The 27,441-nt window shown below is 40.2% G+C and overlaps 1 protein-coding gene across 1 annotated transcript in view; it reads left to right on the top strand.

Annotated features, from left to right (window-relative positions):
- The window catches only part of LOC127677658 (vomeronasal type-2 receptor 26-like), a 49,558-nt gene that overhangs the window by 7,779 nt on the left and 14,338 nt on the right, over positions 1 to 27,441 (top strand). The window contains exon 3 of the mRNA XM_052172690.1: positions 25,092 to 25,901. Within this exon, the coding sequence (XP_052028650.1) occupies positions 25,092 to 25,901 (810 nt within the window). The remainder of the gene's footprint in view (positions 1 to 25,091; positions 25,902 to 27,441) is intronic.

Raw genomic sequence — 27,441 nt, 5'->3', positions numbered from 1 at the left:
GCCTTTGCATTTGGAGCATAGATGTCTAGGATTGAGAGTTCTTCTTGGTGTGTTTTTCCTTTGACCATCAAGAAGTGTCCCTCAGTGTCTCTTTTGATGACTTTAGGTTTAAAGTCAGTTTTATCTGATATTAGAATGGCTATTCCTGCTTGTTTTCTGAGACCATTGGCTTGCAAAATTGTCTTCCAGCCTTTACTCTAAGGTAGTGTTTGTCTTTGACACTGAGGTATGTTTCCTATATGCAGCAAAATGTAGGATCCTATTTACATATCCAGTCTGTTAGTCTATGTCTTTTTATTGGGGAATTGAATCCATTGATGTTAAGAGATATTAAGGAATAGTGATTATTACTTCCTGTCATTTTTGATGTTATCTTTTATATTTGATTGGTTATCTTCTTTTGGGATTGATGAAAGAAGATTACTATCTTACATTTTCCAGGGTGAAGTTTCCCTCCTTGTGTTGGTGTTTTCCTCCTATTATCCTTTGTAGAGCTGGGTTTGTGGTAAGATATTGGGTGAACTTGGTTTTGTCAAGGAATATCTTGGTGTCTCCATCTATGGTGATTGAGAGTTTTGCTGGGTATAGTAGTTTTGGCTGGCATTTGTGATGAGTCTGCATGAGATCTTAGAGTCTGCATGAGATCTTCCCAGGATCTCCTAGCTTTCATAGTCTCTGGTGAGAAGTCTGGTGTGATTCTGATAGGTCTTCTTTTATATGTTACTTGGTCTTTTTCTCTTACTGCCTTTAATATACTTTCTTTGTTTAGTACATTTGGGGTTTTGATTATGATGTGACGGGAGGTATTTCTGTTCCAGTCCAGTCCTTTTGGAGTTCTGTAGGCTTCTTGTATATTCATGGGAATCTCTCTTTATAGGTAGGGAAGTTTTCTCCCATAATTTTATTGAAGATATTTGCTGGCCCTTTAAGTTGTAAATCTTCTCTGTCATCTATGCCTATTATTCTCAGATTTGGTCTTCTCATTGTGTCCTGGATTTCCTGGATGTTTTGGGTTACAAGCTTTTTGCAGTTTGCATTTTCTTTAACTATTGAGTCCATCGTTTCTATGGTATCTTCAGCATCTGAGATTCTTTCTTCTATCTCTTGTATTCTGTTGTTGATAGTTGCATCTATGTGCCCTGATTTCTTCCCAAGGTTTTCTATCTCCAAAGTTGTCTCCCTTTGTGATTTCTTAGTTGTTTCTACTTCTGATTTTAGATACCGAATGGTTTTGCTTAGCTCTTTCACTTGCTTGTTTGTGTTTTCCTGTAATTCTTTAAGAGATTTTTGTGTTTCTTCTTTTATGACCTCAGCCTGTTGACCAAAGTTCTCCTGTATTTCTTTAAGTGATTTTTGTGTTTCCTTCTTATTGGCTTCTGAATTCTCCTGAATTTCTTTCCATGATTTTTGTGTTTCCCTTGTAAGGCCTTCTATCTTTTGATCCATTTTCTCCCGAATTTCTTTAAGAGATTTATTTATGTCCTTCATGTAATCCTGTAACAGCATCATGACCAGTGATTTTAAATCCATATCTTGTTTTTCTGTAGTGTTGGTGTATCCAGGACATGCTGCTAATGGAGAATTGGGTTCAGAAGCTGCCATATTGCCTTGATTTCTGTTAGTGATGTTCCTGCGTTTGCCTTTTGTCATCTAGTTCTCACTGGTGTTAGTTGGTCTTGTTGTCAATGCTGGACTCACCAGTGCAAGTTTCCTCTTTGCAGCTGGTTTCCAGGTGCCCAGCTGACCTCCTCCACTGCCTGGAGATGGGGTACAGTGGCCTAGGCTGCTTCTGATCCCGAAGTGGAGGCCTGAAGGCTCCTGCCAGAGGCCTCAGGCCTGGATCCTCTGCTCTGCGGGGCCTGACTCACCAGAGCATGCTGCTTGTTCCCAGCTGGCCTCTGGGTGTACTGCTGGCCTCTTGCACTTCCTGGAGATGGGGTGCCATGGCCCAGGCTGCTCCTGATCCCAAAGCGGAGGCCTGAAGGCTCCTGCCAGAGGCCTCAGGGCTGGATCCTCTGCTCTGCAGGTCCTGACTCACCTGATTTGATATGTGAATTATGTCTTGGGTATTCAGAGCTTCTGGGCTAATATCTACTTATCAGTGACTGGATTCTATGTGTGTTCTTTTGTGATTGGGTTACTTTACTTAGGATGATATTTTTCCGTTCTAACCATTTGCCTAAGAATTTCATGAATTCATTGTTTTTAATTGCTGAGTAGTATTCTATTGTATAAATATACCACATTTTCTGTATCCATTAAACAACAGAAAGCATTCTTTAATTGAAAGACATTAGGGTACTTTCCTGCTTATGGATATTATAAATATGGCTTCTATGAACATAATGGAGCATGTCCTTGTTATATGTTGGAGCATCTTTCAGCTATATGCCTAGTAGTAATATAGCTGTGTCTTCATGAATTTTATTTCTTCTTTTAAATATATTATTTTTGACATATGTTTATTATGACATTTCTAATGAATACAATTATTTATAACAAATGTGTATATAACTGTACTTGGCTCATTTTGGCCACAGATTTATTTACATTCCAAATGTTGCAGTTCTTAAGCCCATTCCCCCTACCCTTGGCCTTTGAGATTGTGCTTATCCATTCCTACCACCCACAACATGTGCCCCATCATCTCTCTTTCCTCCAGTATTCAGTCTCTGCAGGAATAAGCACATCATCTCCCACGGAGGCCAGAGTAGGCAGTTCTCTGTTACATATTGGATGTAGGTCCACAGACCAACCCATGTGTGCTCTTGGGTTGGCAGCCTAGTCTGTAGGAGTTCCCAGGGATATGGGTTAATTTATATTGATAGTCTTCCTATGGGGTTGCCATCCCCTTCAGCTCTTTCAGTCCTATCCCTATCTCCTCCATAGGGTTCCACAACCTCAGTCCAATGGGTGGCTGTAAGTATCTGAGTCTATCTCAGGCAGCTACTGATAGAGACTCTCAGTGGACAGCCATGCTGCATTCCAGTCTTCAAGTACAACAAATCATCACTAATAGTGTTATGGTTTGGTGGCCAACCATGGGATGGATCCCAAGTTGTCCAATCACTGGATGGCCATTCCTTCACTCTCTGCTCCATTTTTGTCCCTGCCTTTGTTTTAGACAAGTACAATTCTTAGTCAAAAATTTTGAGGGTAGTTCAGTGATGCCATCCTTCTACTTTAGGCTCTGTCTCTTTGGCTAATTCTAATTAAAAATAATTCTGTACTTCTTGGCTAATATCTACTTATCACTGAGTCAGTCCTCTTGGGTCTGGGTTACCTCAACCAGGGTAATATTTTCTAGTTCTATCCATCTTCCTGTAAAGTTCACGATGTCCTCCTTTATAACAGTTGAAATTCAATTTTTTCTCTTTCATCTATGGCTATCTGGCTGCCTGTGTAGGTACCCGAGGCCTGCAAAGCTGGCAATGTATAGGTCTGTTGCCAAGGCAACAGCTACCATTTACCCAGAATTCCATAATCTGCTTTTACCTGTAATTACATCACCACCAGTATATAACCGGGCAGCGCTCTTTCCTCTCTCCCTTTTCCCTTCCCTCTTTCTCTTCTTCCTTCCTGCCCTCTACCCCTTCCCTATCTTAAATAAAGTCCCACGTGGAATTATTTGGCCTAGCGTGTCTCATTGCAACTCACAGCTCCACCACATCCCCGCAGCGCGGTGCACTGTGTGTGCAAGTGAGCGCGGGGAGCAGACACAGCAAGCAGACAGGACTTTTGAGCTCAGAAACCAACAGCCTGTGGCTACTGAAACTTATGCACATAGCTTAACACAACCTCAATATACTCACAGTGTCCTGAGACATTTTTATCATTCCTTTTAGTAATCCCCTCACACACTTCTTAAGGATGTACTCTGGAGCTGGCAGTGCTCTACTGCAGATGATATGATATTAATGTTTCTATTCTTTTATCATGTTGGCATTTATGTTAGCGTTTTTCTGTGTAGATTAAGTATACCATCTATAGTGTATGTAAATGAATCCCTAATATATGCAAATCATTCCAACTTTACCTGTGACAGATAATCCCTTCTCTCAATTTCTTGTCTTCTCCAACCTAAGTGCTCTATGTCTGTTCTCAACTAGTTCTGTGTGTTAAGTCCTCTCTATGCTGAGTCTTACATGTTTCTTTCTTAATTAATTTTCACATTTTCAGAGTACATTCTTGAGTAGAAGAAAATTTACAAAGGTTGTTCTTTAGTGGCTTTTCATTTGACTTACTTGAATATTAATTTTTAGCAGGTTTATTTTTTTTTTTTTGTTCTTTTAGCAGGTTTATCTTTTTTTTTTTTTTGTTCCAAAGTAGACTGCACCGATGGTTTTATTTTATTTATTTATTTTATTTACATTGCAAATGATTTTCCCTTATCTGGGTCCCCACTCCCCGCAAGTCCCATAAGCCCTCTTCTGTCCCCCTATACTTCCATCCACCCCTTCCCACTTCCCTGTTCTGGAATTCCCCTATACTCTTGCACTGAGTCTTTCCAGAACCAGGGGCCACTCTTCCATTCTTTTTGGACATCATTTAATTTGTGGATTATGTCCTGGGTATTCAAAGTTTCTAGGCTAATATCCACTTATCAGTGAGTGTATACCCTGATTGATCTTTTGAGACTGGGTTACCTCACTTAGTAAGATGTTCTCCAGCTCCATCCATTTGTCTAGGAATTTCATGAATTCATTGTTTCTGATGGCTGAATAGTACTCCATTGTGTTAATATACCACAGTTTTTGTATCCATTCCTCCGTTGAAGGACACCTAGGTTCTTTCCAGCTTCTGGCTACTACAAATAGGGCTGCTATGAACATAGTTGAGCATGTGTCCTTATTGCATGCTGAAGAATCCTCTGGATATATGCCCAGTAGTGGTATAACAGGGTCCTCAGGAAGTGACATGCCCAGTTTTCTGAGGAACCGCCAGACTGATTTCCAAAGTGGTTGCACCATCTTGCAATCTCACCAGCAGTAGGGGAGTGTGCCTCTTTCTCCACATCCTCGCCAACACATGCTGTCTCCTGAGTTTTTGACCTTAGCCATTCTGACTGGTGTGAGGTGAAATCTCAGGGTTGTTTTGATTTGCATTTCCCTAATGATTAATGATGTTGAACATTTCTTAAGGTGTTTCTCAGCTCTCTGAAGTTCTTCATGTGAAAATTCTTTGTTTAGCTCCCTACCCCACTTTTTAACGGGGTTATTTGGTTCTCTGGGTTCTACTTTCTTGAGTTCTTTGTATATATTAGATGTTAGCCCTCTGTCGGATTTAGGGTTGGTGAAGATCCTTTCCCAGTCTGTTGGTTGACGTTTTGTCCTTTTGACGGTGTCCTTTGCCTTACAGAAACTTTGTAGTTTTATGAGGTATCATTTGTCAATTCTTGATCTTAGAGCATAAGCTATTGGTGTTCCATTCAGGAACTTTTCCCCTGTGCCTATGTCCTCCAGGGTCTTCCCCAGTTTCTTTTCGATTAGTTTCAGTGTGTCAGGTTTTATGTGGAGGTCCTTGATCCATTTGGAGTTGAGCTTGGTACAAGGAGATAAGAATGGATCGATGTGTATTCTTCTGCATGCTGACCTCCAATTGAACCAGCACCATTTGTTGAAAAGACTATCTTTTTTCCACTGGATGCTTTCAGCTCCTTTGTCAAAGACCAAGTGACCATAGGTGTGTTGGTTCATTTCTGGGTCTTCAATCCTATTCCATTGATCCACTTGCCTGATATTGTACCAATACCATGCAGTTTTTATCACTATTGCTCTGTAGTAGAGTTTAAAGTCTGGGATATTGAATCCCCCTGAAGTTCTTTTACTGTTGAGAATAGTTTTAGCTATCCTGGGTTTTTTGTTATTCCAGATGAATTTGAGAATTGCTCTTTCTAGCTCTATGAAGAACTGGGTTGGGATTTTTATGGGAATAGCATTGAATCTGTAGATTGCCTTTGGCAAGATGGCCATTTTAACTATATTAATCCTGCCAATCCACGAGCGTGGAAGGTTTTTCCTTTTTCTGAGATCGTCTTTGATTTCCTTCTTCAGAGATCTGAAGTTCTTGTCATATAGGTCTTTCACTTGTTTGGTTAGAGTCACCCCAAGATACTTTATGCTGTTTGTAGCTATTGTGAAGGGGGTCATTTCCCTAATTTCTTTCTCAGTCTGCTTATCCTTTGAATATATAAAGGCTACTGATTTTCTTGCATTGATTTTGTAGCCAGCCACTTTGCTGAAGTTGTTTATCAGCTGTATGAGTTCTCTAGTAGAGTTTTTAGGGTCACTTAAGTATACGATCATATCATCTGCAAATAGTGATAGTTTGACTTCTTCCTTTCCAATTTGTATCCCTTTGACTTCCTTATGTTGTCTAATTGTTCTATCTAGGACTTCAAGAACTATATTGAAAAGATATGGAGAGAGGGGGCAGCCTTGTTTAGTCCCTGATTTTAGTGGGATTGCTTCAAGTTTCTCTCCATTTAGTTTGATGTTGGCTACCAGTTTGCTCTATATTGCTTTTACTGTGTTTGGATATGGGTCTTGAATTCCTGTCCTTTCCAAGACTTTTAGCATGAAAGGATGCTGAATTTTGTCAAATGCCTTTTCAGCATCTAATGAAATGAACATGTGGTTTTTTTCTTTGAGTTTGTTTATGTAGTGGATAGAATTTATTGATTTCCTTATATTGAACCATCCCTGCATCCCTGGGATGAAGTCTACTTGATCATGGTGGATGACCGTTTCGATGTGTTCTTGAATTCGGTGGGCAAAAATTTTATTTAGTATTTTTGCATCGATATTCATAAGGGAAACTGGCCTGAAATTCTCTTTCTTAGTTGGATCTTTGTGTGGTTTTGGTATCAGTTTAATAGTGGCTTCGAAGAAGGAGTTGGGTAGTGTTCCTTCTGTTTCTATTTGGTGGAAAAGTTTGAAGAGTATTGGTGTTAAGTCTTCTTTGAAGGTCTGATAGAATTCTGCACTGAAACCATCTGGTCCTGTGCTTTTTTTGGTTGGAAGCCTATCTATGACCCCTTCTATTTCTTCAGGGGTTATGAGTCTGTTTAGATGGTCTATTTGATCCTGGTTTAATTTTGGTAATTTGTATCTGTCTAAGAAAATGTCCATTTCCTCCAGATTCTCCAGTTGTGTTGAGTACAGGTTTTTGTAGTAGGATCTGATGATGTTTTGAATTTCCTCAGATTCTGTTGTACTATCTCCCTTTTCATTTCTAATTTTGTTAATTTGTATACTTTCTCTGTGCCCTTTGGTTAGTCTGGCTAAGGGTTTATCTATCTTGTTGATTTTTTCAAAGAACCAGCTTTTGGTCTTGTTGATTCTTTGTATGGTTCTCTTGGTTTCTACTTGATTGATTTCAGCCCTGAGTTTGATGATTTCCTGTCTTCTCCTCCTCCTGGGTGAATTAGCTTCTTCTTGTTCCTGGGTTTTCAGTTGTTCCGTTAATCTTCTAGTGTAAGCTCTCTCGAATTTCTTTTTGGAGGCACTCAAAGCTATCAGTTTTCCTCTTAGCACTGCTTTCATTGTGTCCCATAGATTTGTGTATGTTGTGCCTTCATTGTCATTAAATTCTAAGAAATCTTTGATTTCTTTCTTTATTTCTTACTTGACCAAGGTATCATTGAGAAGAGTACTGTTCAGTTTCCCTGTGTATGTGGGCTTTCTGTTGTTTTTACTGCTACTAAAGACCACTTTTACTTCATAGTGATCTGATAGGAGGCATGGGATTATCTCAATCTTCTTATATTTGTTGAGGTCTGTCTTGTGACCAACTATATGATCTATTTTGGAGAAGGTACCATGAGGTGCTGAGAAAAAGGTATATTCTTTTGCTTTGGGATAAAAAGTTCTATAAATATCTGTTAACTCAATTGGTTCAAAGCTTCAATTAGTTTCATTGTCTCCATGTTTAGTTTCTGTTTTTCTGATCGGTCCATTGGTGAAAGTGGAGTGTTGAAGTCACCCACAATTATTGTGTTAGGTGCAATGTGTACTTTGAGCTTTAGTAAAGTTTCTTTTATGAATGAGGGTGCCCTTGTATTTGAGGCATAGATGTTCAGGATTGAGAGTTCTTCTTGTTGGATTTTTCCTTTGACCAGCAAGTAGTGACCTTCCATGTCTCTTTTGATGACATTAGGTTGAAAGTCAATTTTATCTGAAATTAGAATGGCAACTCCGGCTTGTTTCCTGGGACCACTTGCTTGTAGAATTGTCTTCTAGCCTTTTATTCTAAGGTAGTTTCTGTCTTTGACATTGAGGTGTGTTTCCTGTATGCAGCAAAATGTAGGGTCCTGTTTAGGTAACCAGTCTGTTACTCTATGTCTTTTTATTGGGGAATTGAGTCCATTGATGTTAAGAGATATCAAGGAGTAGTGGTTATTGCTTCCTAACATTTTTGATTTTAATTTTATACGTGTGTGGTTATCTTCTTTGGGTTTGATGAAAGAAGCTTAATATCCTGCTCTTTCCAGGGTATAGTTTCCCTCATTGTAATGGTGCTTTCCCCCTATTATCCTTTGTAAGGCTGGGTTTGTAGAAAGATATTGTGTAAATTTGGTTTTGTCATGGAATATCTTGGTTTCTCCATCTATAGTAATTGAGAGTTTCACTGGGTATAGTGGTCTTGGCTGGCATTTATGTTCTCTTAGAGTCTGCATGAACTCCGCCCAGGATCTTCTAGCTTTCATGGTCTCTGGTGAGACATCTGGTGTAATTCTGATAGGTCTTCCTTTATATGTTACTTGCCCTTTTTCTCTTACTGCCCTAAGTATTCTTTCTTTGTTTAGTACATTTGGGGTTTTGATTATTATGTGACGGGAAGTATTTCTGTTCTGGTCAAGTCTGTTTGGAGTTCTGCAGGCTTCTTGTATATTCATGGGCATCTCTCTCTTTAGGTTAGGGAAGTTTTCTTCCATAATTTTGTTGAAGATATTTGCTGGCCCTTTAAGTTGTAAATCTTCACTCTCATCAATACCTATGATCCTTAGATTTGGCTTTCTCATTGTGTCCTGGATTTCCTGGATATTTTGGGTTACAAGCTTTTTGCATTTTGCATTTTCTTTAACTGTTGAGTCCATGGTTTCTATGGTATTTTCGGTATGTGAGATTCTTTCTTCTATCTCTTGTATTCTGTTGTTGATATTTGCATCTATGGTCCCTGATTTCTTCCCAAGGTTTTCTATCTCCAAAGTTGTCTCCCTTTGTGCTTTCTTACTTGTTTCTACTTCTGTTTTTAGATCCTGAAAATTTTTGCTCAGTTCTGTCATTTGCTTGTTTGTGTTTTCCTCTACACAACTGTAAAACATGAAAGAGGAAACACAATTGTGTTTTTAAATTTTTTAAAAAAAAATTTAAGCGATTTTTGTGTTTCCTCTTTCATGACCTCTGCCTGTTGATCAAGCTTCTCCTGTATTTCTTTAAGTGATTTTTGAGTTTCATCCTTATTGGCTTTTGTATTCTCCTGAATTTCTTTCAATGATTTTTGTGTTTCCCTTGTAAGGGCTTCTAATTTTTTATCCATTTTCTCCTGAATTTCTTTAAGTATATCCTTCATGTGTTCCTGTACTAGCATCATGACCAGTGATTTTATATCCAAATCTTGTTTTTCTGGTGTGTTGGGGTATTCAGGACTTGCTAATGTTGGAGAATTGGGTTCAGATGCTGCCATAATTCCTTGGTTTCTGTTAGTAACATTCCTACATTTGCCTTTAGCCATCTGGTTCTCCCAGGGGTTAGATGGTCTTATTGTCACTGGCTGGTGCTTCAACCTACTGTGGATCTTTAAGATTATCTCTGTACCACTGGATGACTGTGTTTCTTCTGGCACAGATTACTGATATGCTGGCTTCCTCTTTTGTGCCTTTGGAGCCCTTCTCAGTCTTGCCTCAAGCAATGCTATACTTAGGTTGTTGAGGTCAACCAGGTGTTCTCTGTCTGCTCTATTATGGAGGGAAGAAGTTGTGGTGGGAGTCACTCCCTCTGTTGATTCTCACATAGCACGCAGGTCCTGCGATGGACTAGCTTGCAGATGAACTGCCTATGTGCTCAGTTCCTGAGTGCAGGCAGACCCCTGGCGGTTTGGACCACCAGAAATCTAAAGCTCAGGGTGTTACAGAACCCAGTGATCCTTTTGTGTCCCTGCAGACAGCAAATATGGCTGCGGGGCTTCTCTCCTTCCACAGCTTCCTGGGCAGGACACGGGCCCCTAGCCCGGCGGGCTGGCAGACAAAAGCAGCCTACGTGCTCAGTTCCTGAGTGCAGGCAGACCCCTGACGGTTTGCATCACCAGAAATCTAAAGCTCAGGGTGTTACAGTACCTAGTGATCCTTTTGTGTCCCTGCAGACCTCAAATATGGCTATGGGGCTTCTCTCCTTCCACAGCTTCCTGCTAGTTATCTGTTTTTACTTTCAGTTTTTTCTCCACATTTTAAATTTCTCCATCAAATGCCTGTTAGCTAAGTTCCATTAAGATTCAGAATTGATTCTCTTATTGCATGTCCCTGCTTATGTGAGAATTGTTTATGATTTTTTGTTAATATTGGTTACTCTATGCAGCATGTGTAACTCATGCCATTTTTCTTATTCTCTTTGATTTCTAATACTGAGGAATCATGACCTGATGGAGGTGCCATAGTTGTTTGTTCTGTCTCTCTCTGAGTCTCCCTCTCCCCCTTTCTGTCTCTGTCTCAGTCTCTGTCTCTTTCAGTGTGTTTCCCTGCGTTTTTGTGTATACGTGCATGAGTGTATGCTCGTGTTTGACCTTGTGTGTTTGTGTATCTATGTGTGTGTGTGTGCATGGTTGTGTGGATGTGCATGAGTGTATGTGTGTTTGTGTGGTATGTGTGGCACATATGAGGTATGTTAGGACTGTATAGGTAGGCATGTCAGTACACTTGACATTCTTCCTTCATCACTTTCTCCATTGTTGTTTGAAATTAGAGTACTGAATCAGAAGCTCAAGATTTTGAGCTGATTGGTCAGAAATCTCTAGGGATTTACCTGTCTCCACCCTGCTATGTTAGGGTACAAGTACACAGAGCAATGTCTGACTTGTTATGGGGATGCTGAGGATTCTACTGCAGGCCCTTCTGCTTATATAGCAAGCACTTCCAACCCACTGAGCCACCTTTCAGCCTCATGATTATATATCTACATGTGTGTGTGTGTATAATATCGTACAATGGATTTGTTATAAAATCTTTATGTATGAATAGTTTTATACATTGTTCTTCAGTATCCTCAGCTCTGGCTTTGGCCTACTGGACTCTACAGTTATAATTTGATGTTGAGGTTAGCTCCTAGACACCAAAACAGTGAACTAAATCTTCCCTCCCTAAACCTCTTGAACCAAACCTCTTCTTACCTAACTATTCAATTGCTTGACATTGTGACCTTCTATTTTGACCCCATCCTCTGAAGCAACCACATCCAAGCCTGTTCACTTTCCTGTAGATTCTGTGAGGTCCTTTTACTCCACATTCTCAGTCCCCACAGTAGGTAAGTGTTAGATGATAATTTCTGTCCTGAGACGACAGCCTGCCACAGCCCTCTGAGTCATAGAGAGTGACAAATTATAGCTCTTCAGTTTTTTCAGCCCATATCCTTGAGGAGCAGCATTTTCCTGAGAGCAGCACCTGGATTAGAAGCCAAAAGTATCCTGGGCTTGTCCAGTGAGCAGGACAACAGGGCTCTCCAGAACAGACCCTTGTTGTTTTGTTTTTTTTTTAATGTGATTTGTCACACTAAAAGCGTATTTTTTTAATTTTATGGTTTAAAAGTAGTTCATTCAGATTTTTAGATATATGTTGAGTCATCATATTTTGTTAATTAAGAAAACATAAATCAAATTATGTTTTATTAATTACTTTCTTTTATGATACTCACTAACTTGTTATCTGATTTTATTAATATAAAAATTGTATTGTCAAGCTTCATCTATTTAAATTTCTTACTTTTGTGCATTTACTAAGTATTGCATATTTCTTCATGCTAGTTTCCTTCCTCAAACTATTCATATTTTGTTTTGTGATTTCTTGTTTTGTATTACTTTTTCTCCTCCCCATTCACTCCTGTTTCCCAATCAATTAACATATATATTGAGTGTCTGTATTCAATTATCATGATTTTGGATTCAATAAAGTGAAATGTTTACTAAACATCTAAACTCAGATGCCTGGGGAGAAGTCAGTGTATAGAACCAGAGCATGAACTGTGGTTTAGGACATGACCTAGTGGGCATCTGATTTTTTTTTTATTCGATATATATATATATATTTAAATTTATTTTATTCATATGAGTACACTGTTGCTGTCTTCAGACACACCAGAAAAGACCCTTACAGATGGTTGTGAGCCACCATGTGGTTGCTGGGAATTGAACTCAGGACCTCTGGAAGAGCAGTCAGTGCTCTTAACCACTGAGCCATCACTCCAGCCCTCGATATATATATTTTATTTACATTTTAAATGATTTCCCCTTTTCTAGACCCCCCCACTCCCCGAAAGTCACATAAGACCCCTTCCCTCCACCTGTTCTCCCACCCACCTCTTCCCACTTCCCTGTTCTGGTTTTGCTTTATACTGCTACCCTGAGTCTTTCCAGAACCAGGGGCCACTCCTCGTTCTTCTTGTACCTCATTTGATGTGTGGATTATGTTTGGCTATTCCAGTTTTCCAGACTAATATTCACTTACTAGTGAGTGCATACCATGATTGATCTTTTGAGACTGGGTTACCTCACTTAGTATGATTCCCCCAGAATTTCTTTTGTTGTTGAGAATAAATTTAGCTATCCTGGGTTTTTTGTTATTCCAGATGAATTTGAGAATTGCTCTTTCTAACTCTATGAAGAATTGAGTTGGGATTTTGATGGGTATTGCATTGAATCTGTATATTGCTTTTGGCAAAATGGCCATTTTAACTATATTAATCCTGCTGATCCATGAGCATGGGAGGTTTTTCCATATTTTGAGGTCTTCTTCTATTTCCTTCTTCAGAGTCTTGAAGTTCTTGTCATACAGATATTTCACATGTTTGGTAAGATTCACCCCAAGGTACTTTATACTGTTTGTGGCTATTGTGAAGGGTGTCATTTCCTTAAGTTCTTTCTCAGCCTGCTTATCCTTTGAGTATCAGAAGGCTATTGATTTGCTTGAGTTGATTTTATAACCTGCCACTTTGCTGAAGTTGTTTATCAGCTATAGGAGTTCTATAGTGGAGTTTTCTGGGTCACTTAGGTAGACTATCATATCAACTGCAAATAATGATAGTTTGACTTCTTCCTTTCCAATTTGTATCCCTTTGGCCTCCTTACGTTGTCTAATTTCCCGAGCTAGAACTTCAAGTACAATATTGAAAAGATAAGGAGAAAGGGGGCAGCCCTGTCTAGTCCCTGATTTTAGTGGGATTGCTTCAAGTTTCTCTCCATTTAGTTTGATGCTGGCTACCGGTTTGCTGTATATTGCTTTTACTATGTTTAGGTATGCGCCTTGAATTCAAGTTCTTTCCAAGACTTTAAGCATGAAAGGATGCTGAATTTTGTCAAATGCTTTTTCAGCATCCAATGAAATGACCATGTGGTTTATTTTCTTTGAGTTTGTTTATGTAGTGGATTTCATTGATGGATTTCCATATATTGAACCAACCCTGCATCCCTGGAATAAAGCCTACTTGATCATGGTGGATGATCATTTTTATGTGTTCTTGGATTCAGTTGGCAAGAATTTTATTGAGTATTTTTGCATCGATGTTCATAAGGGAAATTGGCCTGAAGTTCTCTTTCTTTGTTGCATCTTTGTGTGGTTTTGGTGTCAGTGTAATTGTGGCTTCATAGAAGGAATTGGGTAGTGTTCCTTCTGTTTCTATTTTGTGGAATAGTTTGAAGAGTATTGGTGTTAGGTCTTCTTTGAAGGTCTGATAGAATTCTGCACTGAAGCCATCTGGTCCTGTGCTTTTTTTGGTTGGAAGGCTTTCTATGACCCCTTCTATTTCTTTAGGGGTTATGGGACTGTTTAGATGATCTATTTGGTACTGATTTAATTTTGGTGTTTGGTATCTGTCTAGGAAATTGCCCATTTCCTCCAGATTCTCCAGTTGTGTTGAGTATAAGCTTTTGTAGTAGGATCTGATGATTTTTTGAATTCCCTCAGTTTCTGTTGTTATATCCCCCTTTTCATTTCTAATTTTGTTAATTTGGATACTGTCTCTGTGCCCTTTGGTCAGTCTGGCTAAGGGTTTATCTATCTTGTTGATTTTCTCAAAGAACCAGCTCCTGGATTCGCTGATTCTTTTTTTTTTTATTTTTTTTATTGTTATTTTTTTTATTCGATATAATTTATTTACATTTCAAATGATTTCCCCTTTTCTAGCCCCCCTCCTCCCCGAAAGTCCTGTAAGCCCCCTTCTCTTCCCCTGTCCTCCCTCCCACCCCTTCCCAGTTCCCCGTTCTGGTTTTGCCAAATACTGTTTCACTGAGTCTTTCCAGAACCAGGGACCACTCCTGCTTTCTTCTTGTATCTCATTTGATGTGTGGATTATGTTTTGGGTATTCCAGTTTTCTAGGTTAATAACCACTTATTAGTGAGTGCATACCATGATTCACCTTTTGAGTCTGGGTTACCTCACTTAGTATGATGTTCTCTAGCTCCATCCATTTGCCTAAGAATTTCATGAATTCATTGTTTCTAATGGCTGAATTGTACTCCATTGTGTAGATATACCACATTTTTTGCATCCACTCTTCTGTTGAGGGATACCTGGGTTCTTTCCAGCATCTGGCAATTATAAATAGGGCTGCTCTGAACATAGTAGAGCATGTATCCTTATTACATGGTGGGGAATCCTCTGGGTATATGCCCAGGAGTGGTATAGCAGGATCTTCTGGAAGTGAGGTGCCCAGTTTTCCGAGGAACCGCCAGACTGCTTTCCAGAGTGGTTGTACCAATTTGCAACCCCACCAGCAGTGGAGGAGTGTTCCTCTTTCTCCGCACCCTCTCCAACACCTGCTGTCTCCTGAATTTTTAATCTTAGCCATTCTGACTGGTGTAAGATGAAATCTTAGGGTTGTTTTGATTTGCATTTCCCTAATGACTAATGAAGTTGAGCATTTTTTAAGGTGCTTCTCCGCCATCCGAAGTTCTTCAGGTGAGAATTCTTTGTTTAACTCTGTACCCCATTTTTTAATAGGGTTGTTCGGTTTTCTGGAGTCTAACTTCTTGAGTTCTTTATATATATTGGATATTAGCCCTCTATCTGATGTAGGATTGGTGAAGATCTTTTCCCAATTTGTTGGTTGCCGATCTGTCCTCTTGATGGTGTCCTTTGCCTTACAGAAACTCTGTAACCTTATGAGGTCCCATTTGTCAATTCTTGCTCTTAGAGCATACGCTATTGGTGTTCTGTTCAGAAACTTTCTCCCTGTACCGATGTCCTCAAGGGTCTTCCCCAGTTTCTTTTCTATTAGCTTCAGAGTGTCTGGCTTTATGTGGAGGTCCTTGATCCATTTGGATTTGAGCTTAGTACAAGGAGACAAGGATGGATCAATTCGCATTCTTCTGCATGCTGACCTCCAGTTGAACCAGCACCATTTGTTGAAAAGGCTATCTTTTTTCCATTGGATGTTTTCAGCCTCTTTGTCGAGGATCAAGTGGCCATAGGTGTGTGGGTTCATTTCTGGATCTTCAATCCTGTTCCGTTGATCCTCCTGCCTGTCACTGTACCAATACCATGCAGTTTTTAACACTATTGCTCTGTAGTGTTGCTTGAGGTCAGGGATACTGATTCCCCCAGATTTTCTTTTGTTGCTGAGAATAGTTTTAGCTATCCTGGGTTTTTTGTTGTTCCAGATGAATTTGATAATTGCTCTTTCTAACTCTGTGAAGAATTGAGTTGGGATTTTGATGGGTATTGCATTGAATCTGTATAGTGCTTTAGGCAAAACGGCCATTTTAACTATATTGATTCTACCGATCCATGAGCATGGGAGGTTTTCCCATTTTTTGAGGTCTTCTTCCATTTCCTTCTTCAGAGTCTTGAAGTTCTTGTCATACAGATCTTTCACATGTTTGGTAAGAGTCACCCCAAGATACTTTATACTGTTTGTGGCTATTGTGAAGGGGGTCATTTCCCTAATTTCTTTCTCAGCCTGCTTATCCTTTGAGTATAGGAAGGCCACTGATTTGCTTGAGTTGATTTTATAACCTGCCACTTTGCTGAAGTTGTTTATCAGCTGTAGGAGCTCTCTAGTGGAGTTTTTTGGGTCACTTAGGTAGACTATCATGTCGTCTGCAAATAATGATAGTTTGACTTCCTCCTTTCAAATTTGTATCCCTTTGACCTCCTTATGTTGTCGAATTGCCCAAGCTAGTACCTCAAGTACAATATTGAAAAGATAAGGAGAAAGGGGGCAGCCTTGTCTGGTCCCTGATTTCAGTGGGATTGCTTCAAGTTTCTCTCCATTTAGTTTGATGCTGGCTACCGGTTTGCTGTATATTGCTTTTACTATGTTTAGGTACGGGCCTTGAATTCCTGTTCTCTCCAAGACTTTAAGCATGAAAGGATGCTGAATTTTGTCAAATGCTTTTTCAGCATCCAATGAAATGACCATGTGGTTTTGTTCTTTGAGTTTGTTTATGTAGTGGATTGTATTGATGGATTTCCGTATATTGAACCAACCCTGCATTCCCGGGATAAAGCCTACTTGATCATGGTGGATGATCGTTTTGATGTGTTCATGGATTCGGTTGGCAAGAATTTTATTGAGTATTTTTGCATCGATGTTCATAAGGGAAATTGGTCTGAAGTTCTCTTTCTTTGTTGGATCTTTGTGTGGCTTTGGTATCAGCGTAATTGTGGCTTCGTAGAAGGAATTGGGTAGTGTTCCTTCTGTTTCTATTTTGTGGAATAGTTTGAAGAGTATTGGTGTTAACTCTTCTTTGAAGGTCTGGTAGAATTCTGCACTGAAACCATCTGGTCCTGTGCTTTTTTTGGTTGGAAGACTTTCTATGACTCCTTCTATTTCTTTAGGCTTTATGGGACTGTTCAGATGGTCTAGTTGGTCCTGATTTAATTTTGGTATTTGGTATCTGTCAAGGAAATTGTCCATTTCCTCCAGATTCTCCATTTGTGTTGAGTACAGGCTCTTGTAGTAGGATCTGATGATTTTTTGGATTTCCTCAGTTTCCGTTGTTATGTCTCCCTTTTCATTTCTAAGTTTGTTAATTTGGATACTTTCTCTGTGCCCTTTGGTCAGTCTGGCTAAGGGTTTATCTATCTTGTTGATTTTCTCAAAGAACCAGCTCCTGGTTTTGTTGATTTTTTGTATGGTTCTCTTTGTTTCTACTTGATTGATTTCGGCCCTGAGTTTGATGATTTCCTGCCTTCTACTCCTCCTGGGTGAAATAGCTTCTTTTTGTTCTAGGGCTTTCAGGTGTGTCATTAAGTTGGTAATGTATGCTCTCTCCATTTTCTTTTTGGAGGCACTCAGGGCTATGAGTTTTCCTCTTAGCACTGCTTTCATTGTGTCCCATAGATTTGGGTATGTTGTGTTTTCATTTTCATTGTGTTCTAAAAAGTCTTTAATTTCTTTCTTTATTTCTTCCTTGACCAAGGTATCATTGAGTAGAGTATTGTTCAATTTCCACGTGTATGTGGGTTTTCTATTGTTTCTGTTGCTATTGAAGACCACTTTTATTCCATAGTGATCAGATAGGAGGCATGGGATTAGTTCGATCTTCTTATATTTGTTGAGGTCTGTCTTGTGACCAATTATATGGTCGATTTTGGAGAAGGAACCATGAGGTGCTGAAAAAAAGGTATATTCTTTTGTTTTAGGATAGAATGTTCTATATATATCAGTTAAATCTAATTGGTCCAAAGCTTCAATTAGTTTCATTGTGTCCATGTTTAGTTTCTGTTTTCCTGATCGGTCCATTGAGGAAAGTGCAGTGTTGAAGTCACCCACAATTATTGTGTTAGGTGCAATGTGTGCTTTGAGTTTTAATAAAGTTTCTTTTATGAAAGAGGGTGCCCTTGTATTTGGAGCATAGATGTTCAGGATTGAGAGTTCTTCTTGTTGTATTTTTCCTTTGACCAGCAAGAAGTGTCCCTCAGAGTCTCTTTTGATGACTTTGGGTTGAAAGTCAATTTTATCTGATATTAAAATGGCTACTCCAGCTTGTTTCCTGAGACCATTTGCTTGTAAAATTGTCTTCCAGCCTTTTACTCTAAGGTAGTGTTTGTCTTTGACCCTGAGGTGTGTTTCCTGTAAGCAGCAAAATGTAGGGTCCTGTTTACGTATCCAGTCAGTTAGTCTGTGTCTTTTTATTGGGGCATTGAGTCCATTGATGTTAAGAGATATTAAGGAATAGTGATTGTTACTTCCTATCATTTTTGACGTTATTTTTTAAATTTGATTGCTTAACTTCTTTTGGGTTTGATGAAAGGTTACTATCTTGCTTTTTCCAGGGTGAAGTTTCCCTCCTTGTATTGGTGTTGTCCTCCTATTATCCTTTTTAGGGCTGGGTTTGTGGATAGATATTGGGTAAACTTGGTTTTGTCGTGAAATATCTTAGTTTCTCCATCTATGGTGATTGAGAGTTTTGCTGGATATAGTAGTTTTGGTTGGCATTTGTGTTCTCTTAGAGTCTGCATGAGATCTGCCCAGGACCTTCTAGCCTTCATAGTCTCAGGTGAAAAGTCTGCTGTGATTCTGATAGGTCTTCCTTTATATGTTACTTGGCCTTTTTCTCTTACTGCCTTTAATATTCTTTCTTTGTTTAGAACATTTGGTGTTTTGATTATTATGTGACGGGAAGTATTTCTGTTCTGGTCCAGTCTGTTTGGAGTTCTGTAGGCTTCTTGTATATTCATGGGCATCTCTCTCTTTAGGTTAGGGAAGTTTTCTTCCATAATTTTATTGAAGATATTTGCTGGCCCTTTAAGTTGTAAATCTTCACTCTCATCTATGCCTATAATCCTTAGGTTTGGTCTTCTCATTGTGTCCTGGATTTCCTGGATATTTTGGGTTACAAGCTTTTTGCATTTTGCATTTTCTTTAACTGTTGAGTCCATGGTTTCTATGGAATCTTCAGCATCTGAGATTCTTTCTTCTATTTCTTGTATTCTGTTGTTGATATTTGCATCTCTGTCCCCTGATTTCTTCCCAAGGCTTTCTATCTCCAAAGTTGTCTCCTTTTGAGTTTTCTTAGTTATTTCTACTTCTGATTTTAGATCCTGGATGGTTTTGCTTAGCTCCTTCACTTGCTTGTTTGTGCTTTCCTGTAATTCTTTAAGAGATTTTTGTGTTTTTTCTTTCATGACCTCAGCCTGTTGACCAAGGTTCTCCTGTGTTTCTTTAAGAGATTTTTGTGTTTCATCTTTCATGACCTCAACCTGTTGACCAAAGTTCTCCTGTATTTCTTTAAGTGTTTTTTTGCATTTCCTCCTTGTTGGCTTTTGTATTCTCCTGGATTTCTTTCAATGATTTTTGTGTTTCCCTTGCAAGGGCTTCTAACTTTTGATCCATTTTCTCCTGAATTTCTTTAAGTATGTCCTTCATGTGTTCCTGTACCAGCATCATGACCAGTGATTTTAAATCCAAATCTTGTTTTACTGGTGTGATGGGGTATCCAGGACATGCTGGTAGAGGAGAATTGGGTTCAGATGTTGCCATATTGCCTTGATTTCTGTTAGTGACGTTCCTGCGTTTGCCTTTTGCCATCTAGCTCTCACTGGTGTTACTTGGTCTTGTCAGTGCTGGACTCACCAGTGCAAGCTGCCCCTTCCCCGTTGGCCTCTGGTGCACAGCTTACACCCTGCACTGCCTGTAGACAGGGTGCTGCTGTCCAGGCTGTTCAGATCCCGAAGCAGGCACCTGAAGGCTCCCGCTGGGGCCCGCAGGATTTATTGGAGCACACCGACTTCTCCCAGCTGGCTGCCCGGAAGCCCCCACTAGCCTCTTGAGGGACCTGGAGATGTGGTGCGGCCACCCAGGCTGATCTGAAGCGGAGAGAGTTGACCTGAGGGCTTCTGCCTGAGGCCTTGCCCCAGATTGTGTCTGTGGACCAGGTGGAACCCGTGTGCACCCCCAGGGAGCTCCGAAGGTGTATGCTGCTGTGACCTCCCCTGTGTTCCGCTCACTCCGCTGGGCAGCCGATTTCCCAAACCGTGCTGGCGCACACTAGGTTAGCCTTGTCGCCCAGGCCCTGAGTCCAGGCAAAAGCCTGGGTGGCCAAGGTCCGAGCAAAGTTCCCCTAGGGCTATGACTGTTAATTGGGTCTGCCAGGTGACCCAGATGGCGGGCGTGCGCGTCCGTGCTCCCCGAAAGCACCGGGAGAGTCTGTTGTGCTAATAACCTCCTGGGTGGGTTGACACACAGATGGCCCACCAAGCCGTCCAGTTCTTGGGGTCAGTCCTGTGCCTTTTGGGGCCTAGACCCCCATTTTGTTAGCCTCAGGCTACGCTTGTTAGCCGTCTCTGCCCTCCCGAGCACTCTGGGTCCTGTAGGCAAAATGGCGGCTTGTGCGCCGGCCAGGGCAAAAAAAACTCCTGGCTGGGTTGGCGCCCCGATGGCCACTCGAACAGCCTAGGGCCTGGGTGCAGGCCAACGCCCGTCAGGCTCAGACCCCTGCGGTGTTGGGCCTAGGATTATGTTTGTGTACCTCAGTCTGTCCGATCTCTGGAGCCTGGAATCAAGATGGAGGTGAGTCTCTCCTGACTGGCGGGAAGCCGAGTTCTGAAGTGGCTTCCGTGCAGCGAAAGGCTCCGCAGAACCGCAGCTACTTGCCGCCCGGCTGGTCAGCGAAGGTCAGTGGTCGTGGGCGCAGGGCCTAACTGGACCCTGTGTCTCAGCTCTCTGATCTTAATCTGGCACTTCCAGTGTCTTCTCTGACTGTCTTGCTACAATCTCGCAGATTCTTTTTATAGTTCTCTTTGAAATCACTTGACTGATTTCAGCCCTGAGTGATGATTTCCTTTCTTCTACTCCTCTTGGGTGAATTGGCTTCTTTTTGTTCCAGGGTTTTCAGGTGTGTTGTTAAGCTGCTAGTTTATGCTCTCTCCATTTTCTATTTGGAGGCACTCAGGGCTATGTGTTTTCCTCTTAGCACTGGTTTCATTGTGTCCCAAAGATTTGGGTATGTTTTATCTTCATTTTCATTAAATTCTAAAAAGCCTCTGATTTCTTTCTTTCTTTCTTCTTTGACCAAGGTGTCATTGAGTAGAATATTGTTCAGCCTCTATGTGTATGTGGGCTTTCTGCTGTTTGTTGCTATTGAAGACCACTTTTACTCCATAGTGATCTGATAGGAAGCATGGGATTAGTTTGATCTTCTTATATTTGTTGAGGTCTGTCTTGTGACCAATTATAAGGTCGATTTTGGTGAAGGTACCATGAGGTACTGAGAAAAAGGTATATTCCTTTGTTTTAGGTTGAAATGTTCTATTAATATCAGTCAAGTCCAATTGGTCCAAAGCTTCAATTAGTTTTATTTTGCCCCTGTCTAGTTTCTGTTTTCCTGATCTGAGGAGAGTGGAATGTTTAAGTCACCCACAATTATTGTGTTAGGTGCAATGTGTGCTTTGAGCTTTAGTAAAGTTTCTTTTACAAATGAAGGTTCCCTTGCATTTGGCACATAGATGTTCAGAATTGAAAGTTCTTCTTGGTGGATTTTTCCTTTGATCAGCAAGAAGTGTCCTTCTGTATCCTCTTTTTATGACTTTAGGTTGAAAGTCAATTTTATTTGATATTAGAATGGGTACTCCGGCTCGTTTCCTGAGACCATTGGCTTGTAAAATTGTCTTCCAGACTTTTACTCTAAGGTAGTTTTTGTCTTTGACATTGAGGTGTGTTTCCTGTATGCAGCAAAATATAGGGTCCTGTTTCCTTATCCAGTCTGTTAGTCTATGTCTTTTTATTGGGGAGTTGAGTCCATTGACATTAAGAGATATTAAGGAATAGTGATTATTACTTCCTGTCATTTTCGATGTTATTTTTATATTTGAGTGGTTATCTTGCTTTTTTCCAGGGTGTCGTTTCTCTTCTTTTATTGGAGTTTTCCTTCTATTATTCTTTGTAGAGCTGGGTTTGTAGAAAGATATTGTGTAAATTTGGTTTTGTCATGGAATATCTTGGTTTCTCCATCTATTGTAATTGAGAGTTTTGCTGGGTATAGTAGTCTTGACTGACATTTGTGTTCTCTTAGAGTCTGCATGAGATCTGCCCAGGATCTTCTAGCTTTCATGGTCTCTGGTGAGAAGTCTCGGGTGATTCTGATAGGTCTTCCTTTATATGTTACTTGGCCTTTTTCTCTTGCTGCCTTTAATATTCTTTCTTTGTTTAGTACATTTGGGGTTTTGATTATTATGTGACCAGAGCTATTTCTGCTCAGGTCCAGTCTGTTTGGAGTTCTGTAGGCTTCTTGTATATTCATGGGCATCTCTCTCTTTAAGTTGGGAAAGTTTTCTTCCATAATCTTGTTTAAGATATTTGCTGGCCCTTTCAGCTGTAAATCTTCACTCTCATCTATACCTATAATGCTTTGGTTTGGTCTTCTCATTGTGTCCTGGATTTCCTGGATGTTCTGGGATACAAGCTTTTTGCATTTTGCATTTTTTTTGACTGTTGAGTCAATGGTTTCTATGGTATCTTCAGCATCTGAGATTCTTTCTTCCATCTCTTGTATTCTGTTGTTGATATTTGCATCTATGACCCCTGATTTCTTCTCAAGGTTTTCTATCTCCAAAGTTGTCTCCCTTTGTGATTTACTAGTTGTTTCCACTTCTGATTTTAGATCCTGGATGGTTTTGTGTAGCTCCTTCACTTGCTTGTTTGTGTTTTCCTGTAATTCTTTAAGAGATTTTTGTGTTTCATCTTTCATGACTTCTGCTGTTTCACTCACTTTCTCCTGCATTTCTTTAAGTTTTTTTTTGTGTGTTTCTTTTTTATTGGCTTCTATCTCTTGAGCCTTATTCTCCTGAATTTCTTTAAGTGATTTTTGTGTTTCTATTATACGGGTTTCTAGCTTATTCATGTTCCCTGTATTTCTTTAAGAGATTCATTTATGTCCTTTTTGTGTTCTTCTAGCAGCATCATGAACAGTGATTTTAAATCCAAATCTTGTTTTTCTGGTGTGTTTGTGTAACCAGGACTTGCTGATGTTGGAGAGTTTGGTTCAGTTGCTTCCATATTGCCTAGATTTCTGTTAGTAGTGCTCCTGCATTTGCTCTTTCCATCTTGTTATTTCTGGGGTTAGTTGGTCTTCTCTTTGGCTGGTGTCTGTGCCCCCTGTGAGGCTGTAGGGCTATTTCTGCAACACTGGATAGCTGGGTTTCCCCTGTCAGAGATTGCTGATGTGCTGTCCTCCTCTTGGGTGTCCTTGGAGCCCTAGTGTACCTTGCCCCAGATTGTGTGAACCAGATGGTGCCCGTTTGCTTCTTCAGTGAGTTGCTGATGGTTTATGCTGCGGGGACCTTTTCCGAGTGCTGGTCACTCTGCTGGGCAGCCTATCTCCCAACCGGGTTGGTGCACACAAGGCTAGCCTAGCTGCTGAGGCTCTGAGTCTAGGCAAAAGCCTGGCAGGCTAAGCCTGGCAGGCAAAGTTCCCCTCGGGCTATGACTGTTAATTGGTTCTGTCAGGTGGCCAGGATGGTGGAGTGTGCGTGTGCTCCCTGAAAGTGCAGGAAGAGTCTGCTAGGCTAACAACTTCCTGGCTGGGTTGGCACACAGATGGCCCACCGAGCAGCCCAGGGTCTGGGGGCAGTCCAAGGCCTGCCTGGTTAGATCCCCGCTATGTTAGCCTCGGGCTATGACTCTTAGCTGACTTTGCCTGCTAACAACCTCCTGGCTGGGTTTGCACACCGATGCTCCCCCCACCCCCCTACCCCCAACAGCCCAGGGCCTGGGTGCAGGCCAACTCCTATCGGACTTAGACCCCTGCAATGTTGGCCTTGGGTTATATTTGTACCTCAGTCTGTCTGATTTTTCTGGCACCCGAGATCCAAGATGGCAGATAGTCTCTCGTAACTGACTGGCGGAGGCAGAGTTCTGATGTAACTTCTGTAGGGTGAAAGGCTCTGTAAATCTACCACTGCTTGCAGCCCGGCTGGCCAGCGAAGGTCACTGGTAGCGGGCACAAGGTCTGCCTGGACCCTGTCACCTTCGTTCCACTGCTGATGGCCCTTCTGCTGGACCAGCTGCTGCTGCTGCTGCTGCTGCCACTGCTGCCACTGCTGCTGCCCCTTGAGCATCTGATTTTAGGAGATTATTTTTTAGGGAATTTGTGTGGAAAGGAGACCAAGCTCCAGTCTGAGCCATGGATACCGGGATATCTCTCTACAATGATACTACCAGTGTAGAGAGAGATAGACAATTAAGTAAGTCAGACTGATAGTGTTGGCCAATCCTTGGAAATATATTCCTGGACTAAATAAAGAATCCTGGAACTCATAAAAGAGCACATATGTAGGAAAAGGACTGTTTTATGCCAATATTAGATTAAGGGAAGTGAGTCATTTCATATAGCAGGATTAGGTAATTAATGCTCTAGCCTGCCCCCAATTCCAAAGGTGATGTCCTAAAGTCTGTAGGAATGACAGTGTAGACAACTCAACTGATATTTTCTGGTAAGAAGTTTAGCAACATCATGGAGTGATTAGAGGGTCCTCTTAAAAAAGATTTAAAACAATCACTGAGGTAAATAGTCAGCCTTCTAACCCAAGCAAGCTTATTTTAAGATAGTTGACTATGGATTTAAAAAGGCAAAAGACTTAGAAATGTTAATAGTGGATTTTACATTGTCAATAGATTCCTCTTTATTAGTTCGTTATGAATTTCTGACATCAAGTAAATGGCCTTTATTGTTAATGTCTCTCTACTTCTATTATCAGGAACATGAAAGTTTTGAAGTGACAGATTTCCAAATGGTTGTAAGTGACATAGGTTACAAATTGGCATTACTTAGTAAAGTTATTTAAATGTTCTTTTCTCCTAGAGTGCATAAGCAGAAAAGGTAAACCACATCATTTGAAAATCAATCTAATTGTGTTGACTTATGCAGTAACTTTCTTTCTGTTCAGATCAGTTATGCTCCTTTTGACCGGAGTCTTGAGACCAAACTCCAGCTCCAGTTTTCTTACCAGTTTCCTGTGCACACTGCAGCTCTGTACCAGGGAATTATTCAACTGCTGCTATACTTCACTTGGGTCTGGGTTGGTCTGGTGGTTCCAGATGATATGAGGGGGGAACTCTTTATTAAGGAAATCACAGAGGAGTTGAACAACCATGGAATTTGTCTTGCATTTGCAAAAAAGGATCCAGTATTTCTTTCTGGAGGTGGAGTAGGCTGGTACCAATTAGTACAAAGTCTCATATTGACACGTGTTGTCATTGTATTTGGTGACACTCATGATTTTCTGACACTTTTCTTTCTCATCATTTGCTGTGCTACATTTGATAATGTCTGGATCACAACTTCTGATTGGTATACTACCATATTACCCTTTAAACAAAATGTAATTTATACATACTTTGGCGGAGCATTATCATTTTCAGTTCACAAGGATGAAATTCTGGGATTCAAGGATTTTCAAAGAAGTATTCAACCTAGAAAATACCCTCATGATATCTTTATCCAGAATGTGTGGTCGATTTTATTTGAATGTCCACATTTCTATGAGCATGGAGTGAGGAAACTAAGTCAATGTGAGCAAAATGGCAGCCTGAGCACACGATCTGTGAATGTTTGGGATATGAATACCTCACCCTTGAGCTACAAAGTCCATGCAGCTGTGTATGCCATTGCCCAGGCACTCCATGAGGAGCTGTCACTCAGAGTGAATGGAGACTCATTCGATAAAGATGGACTCCAGGCTCCTCTCCCATGGAAGGTAATAATAGCTACGTTTAAGCTTTCCTAGAGTATTGAGCCCTGGCTTTTAATTTCTGCATTTTGATCCATGATCTGACATAGTGTTAGAAAAACATTTCTTATGCTAGAATGCTTCTTTTTGTTACTATCTCCTTCTCAACATATTCATGTTTATTCAGGAGCATAAAGTAGCACAAAGAAATAGTTAGAAAAATACATGTCATAGGGTTTAAAGTTGAGCTAACATTTCTATTAGAAAACAATATGTGCATGGTGTTGAGAAAATGATTTTCCTAGTTTAAGCAAATTCAAACAATAATATTTATGTTATTTAATTTTAACATCTTTTATTACTGCTTTTAATGTTCTGTGAAGTAATGATAATATACAACAGAGGAGACTTGTACAAGTATAAATGTGGCATATTTTAAGGATTTTAGGTACATTTGATGCCAAAAGTTTGTTTTGTTTTGATAATCAGACCCTAGAAGAAGATATTTTTAAATCTGATCATATTCATTTTCCCTTCATTTTAAGAGGAGAAAATTTTGCTGATTCAACCTTAAAAGTAAATCATTCTCCTCTCTAAGGAAGGGATATTTTTCACTTAATTTTTCAGAGAATTGGTATTTTGTTTGTTTGTTTTTATTTTGAATTATAATGTTAGATGTAGTTGTTTTTATATCTACCATATATAGTCTATTAAAATAATTTATTCTTTGACAGCTACAACAAGTATACAATTAGATAAGGCTTTTCTTCACACCCATTTCTCTTAGGCTCTTAGCTCTCTGCATACTCACAGATCCTCCAGTCTCCCACTATTTCCCAGGTCTATATTCATGTCTTTTGATTTGTTTTGTCTTTCATGACCAACTGGATTTATGATGCACAGGGCCTTCCATATGGGAATGAGTATGCAGATATCCAACGAGGCAGAAGGAATTCAAAAGTGTTGGTATTTCTGACTACAATGACTTCCTCTCTTTCAGAATTTTCTAAATTCTAAATTCTTCTTACACTGCTCACATGATAGGTTTGACCCCATAAGCATCCTCCCTCATCTGAGATTAAACATTTTTATGGGCTCTATCTTGTTCTGTTTCTATGCAGGCAAACTTAGCTACTATAAGCTCCTGAGTGCCATGACCATGTCATACATAAAAGACAGTATTTCATGGACCTCCTACCAAGCATCTAATTTGTGCATCATCTCCATCCCCTCTTTCCCAATGGTTCCCATGATTTGGGAATCCTCTCATGACTGTCCTATTTTAATATGAACAACCAATATTCATTTCTTTCCCCAGGCACTGATATTCTTGGCATCAAGAAATTCTCTGATATAATATGACAATAGCAAGATTCTATGTATATAAATATTCAGGAAGAAATTCAATAATGTGTCTTCTTAGCCAAACAGAAGTAGTAGGCACACCCATAGGACTTCTGATCTCCCAAGACATTGATCTTAAATAGGTTTGCAGTAGCAGGCATGAGTCCCTCTTCTAAGGACATCCTCAAATACCATGAGCAAGAAGTTGCTTATTCCCATAACA

Source organism: Apodemus sylvaticus, chromosome 2, assembly GCF_947179515.1.
Source record: "Apodemus sylvaticus chromosome 2, mApoSyl1.1, whole genome shotgun sequence".
Lineage (NCBI taxonomy): Eukaryota > Metazoa > Chordata > Mammalia > Rodentia > Muridae > Apodemus > Apodemus sylvaticus.
This window is presented reverse-complemented; position numbering and strand designations above follow the sequence as displayed.